This window comes from Pundamilia nyererei, unplaced genomic scaffold (genome assembly GCF_000239375.1).
Source record: "Pundamilia nyererei isolate P.nyererei 1_Seehausen unplaced genomic scaffold, PunNye1.0 scaffold00202, whole genome shotgun sequence".
Taxonomy (NCBI): domain Eukaryota; kingdom Metazoa; phylum Chordata; class Actinopteri; order Cichliformes; family Cichlidae; genus Pundamilia; species Pundamilia nyererei.
In genome coordinates this window covers 35,215-37,828 of record NW_005187603.1, presented here as the reverse complement: position 1 = coordinate 37,828, position 2,614 = coordinate 35,215, and the positions used below count along the sequence as shown (strand labels likewise).

The 2,614-nt window shown below is 46.4% G+C and overlaps 1 protein-coding gene across 1 annotated transcript in view; it reads right to left on the bottom strand.

Annotated features, from left to right (window-relative positions):
• LOC102205104 (uncharacterized) overlaps nucleotides 1-1,243 on the bottom strand; it is an 8,944-nt gene extending 7,701 nt beyond the window's left edge. The window contains exons 1-2 of the mRNA XM_005747660.1: nucleotides 929-1,243; nucleotides 405-533 (exon numbers count right to left, since the gene is read on the bottom strand). Of these exons, the coding sequence (XP_005747717.1) occupies nucleotides 405-533; nucleotides 929-1,081 (282 nt within the window). The 5' untranslated portion in view covers nucleotides 1,082-1,243. The remainder of the gene's footprint in view (nucleotides 1-404; nucleotides 534-928) is intronic.
• Between the last annotated feature and the right edge of the window lie 1,371 nt (nucleotides 1,244-2,614).

Here is a 2,614-nt window from a genome sequence, read left to right as displayed (position 1 = left end):
CGGACGGCCAACTCCTCCTACTAGCCCTCCCGCTCCAGCAGGCCGCAGAGAATGGGGGTGGGAGAAGACTCCAACATTATATTATCTCAGAACTGCAGAGACTCTAAAGCTGCGACAAGCTGCAACAAGAATAAATTTGACATCAGGTTTGTTTCCAGCTTCGCTGTCTGCACATGTTCTTTCCTTTACTTTATGACTCCTCTGACATATCGCATCTGTTAACAGCAGAACACCTCAGAGTCCTTCAGATTTATCTCTGGTTTTAATCACAGGAAATCCAAGTTGATAAGAAAGGAAGGACAGAGCATGTAAGAAAGAAAAAGTGAAGGACGGAAAGGAATGGACAACAAAGATGCTGAACTGTGACAACGCACAACCATGCCCATCCTTTATTTACAGTCTACCTGGCCCTGCAGCAGGGAGGCGGTCCTCAGGTGTCCGTCCAGCCACCTCAACTCTCGGGGACACTTTCTGTCCAGCTCCTCCTCGATCTGATGCTCCAGCCTCTGATTGACTGCCTCGAGATGCTTGACCTGCACAAACAAACAAACAAACAAACAAACAAACATTCTGTCATTCTGTTGTACGAGTGAATCACCGTGTTCTCTGCGTACATTCACACAGCTCTGGGAAACATTATCTTTCAGATCTTAGTTTTAAACGTGACATCATGAAACACAATCTTTGGTTCATGATTTCTTCCATTTAATTTCGATTTATTGTGGTCTTAAAATTTCAAATCAATAATTAATCAGCCGTGAGAGGACCATTTGTCCTCCTGCCACAGAACTTTATAGATCAATCTTTAAGCAGTGCAAACGTCTATAAAGAAATCGGATGTTTTTTTGTCCTCCAAGTCTTTCAGATCCTTTTAACTGTTGCTCATTAATCTCAGTTGGAACAATGAAGCATGCTGCCTCCATCCTACCTGCTGCAGGTATGAAGCCAGCCTCCTGTTCAGCTGCTGCAGAGCGGCTCTCTCTCTGGATAAACAGGAGCTCCCGCCGCTGCCCGGAGCTGCTGTGCTGGGACACACCGACCCGCCGGCTCTGCTGCCACGGAGAACCAGCCAAGAAATCATCTCAATTCAGTTTCATCAGCTTCTTCAAAGCTTCCTTTAACAAACTCTGTCGTGTTCTGGAGTTCTGGGTGTCTGAGGCAGGCGGTCTGTCTCAAGTGTGTCAGGAGCAGATAGAGCTCAGGTTTAATCTGCTCTGAATATTGATATTCAGAAACAGGTCTGAGCAGGATGGCAGCCCTGCCCAGCACGCTGCATCCAGCAGCCGTCGGGTTTACACTTGTTCTGCAGATGGTGTGGCTCACACACTCCTGTAACCTGAGAGCCAAACCTTCATTTACAACCTGGAAAATCAAATCCATCAAAGCTCAACAAGATCCTGCAACAGAGAGACTGTTAGAGAGCGTTTACTCAGCCTGGACACATCGCAGCAGCCTGACTCTCCTTACAAACCTTTAAAGGTCAAAAGAAAAGCAGCCTGAAAATGCTAACTGCTAACTGGTTCTCATACTGTGATTTTCTGCTCTGAGCAGTTAAAGCACTTTATACAACATGCCTCTTTCCTGCGTTCAGATTCAGAATCAGAAAGACTTTATTTATCCCCAAGCGGCAATTAAGATACAACAGAGCAGCATGATGTTAAAGATAAGGACAGGGCACAAACAGGCAATAAGAGTGAGATAATAAATACACAGAATATACACAGTTTTAAAATTAAAGTGACTGAAAGGTGAATAAATAACTGTAAGTGAGTAAAGAGTTGGTAGTATAAGAAGAGTGTCGTTTCTGTTTCTGGTGGGGAAAATGTTCTTATCGGCTGGAGTTAAAAAGCAGAGCTGCTTTGGGGACAAAGGTGGCGCTCCTCCTCCGCTCAGTCCTGCAGGAAATGCAGCGGAGGCGTCGCCCAGAGGGGAGCATTGAAATGCGAGGTGAAGAATGTGAGAGGGGTCGTTGATGATTTTGGCTGCCTGTCTGAGGCCTGTTGGCTGAAAACCTGCCAGAGTTCTGACAGGCCGATGACTGTAGAGCACACTGATGCAGTGTGCTGCAGTCTGTTCCTGTATGAAGGCTGAGGGAGTGGAACCAGCAGCTGATGGACAAGGTCATGGTGCTTTCCAGGAAGGCATCGTAAAAAGTCATCATGATGGGTGTGCTAACTCCTAAGGAGGTGTAGCCGTTGGTGGCACCTCCTGAGAATCTCCTCTGTGTTGGCAGAGAATTTCAGGAGGTTGTCAAAGATGGTTCCCAGGTATTTGTGCTCCTCAACTACCTCCACTGGCTTCCCGTGGATGGTGGTGGTGACTGAAGCAGCCAGATCCCTCTGCCTACTGGAGAAGGTCACCACCATCTCTTTGGTTTTGCTCACGTTCAGTTCAAGTTTGGAGCTGTCACACCACTCTACAAACTCGTGGTCCGTGGTGTTGTGAGGGCCTGACAGCAGTGACAGGAGAACTGTGTCGTCAGCATATTTAACCAGGTGACAAACAGTCAGAGCTCTGTTGAGCCAACCATCCCTTTAACGTTAACTAGTAATGACTTCATGAACTTCTTCACAAATAAAATTTTTATCATTAGAGAAAAAATGACCAGTAATCA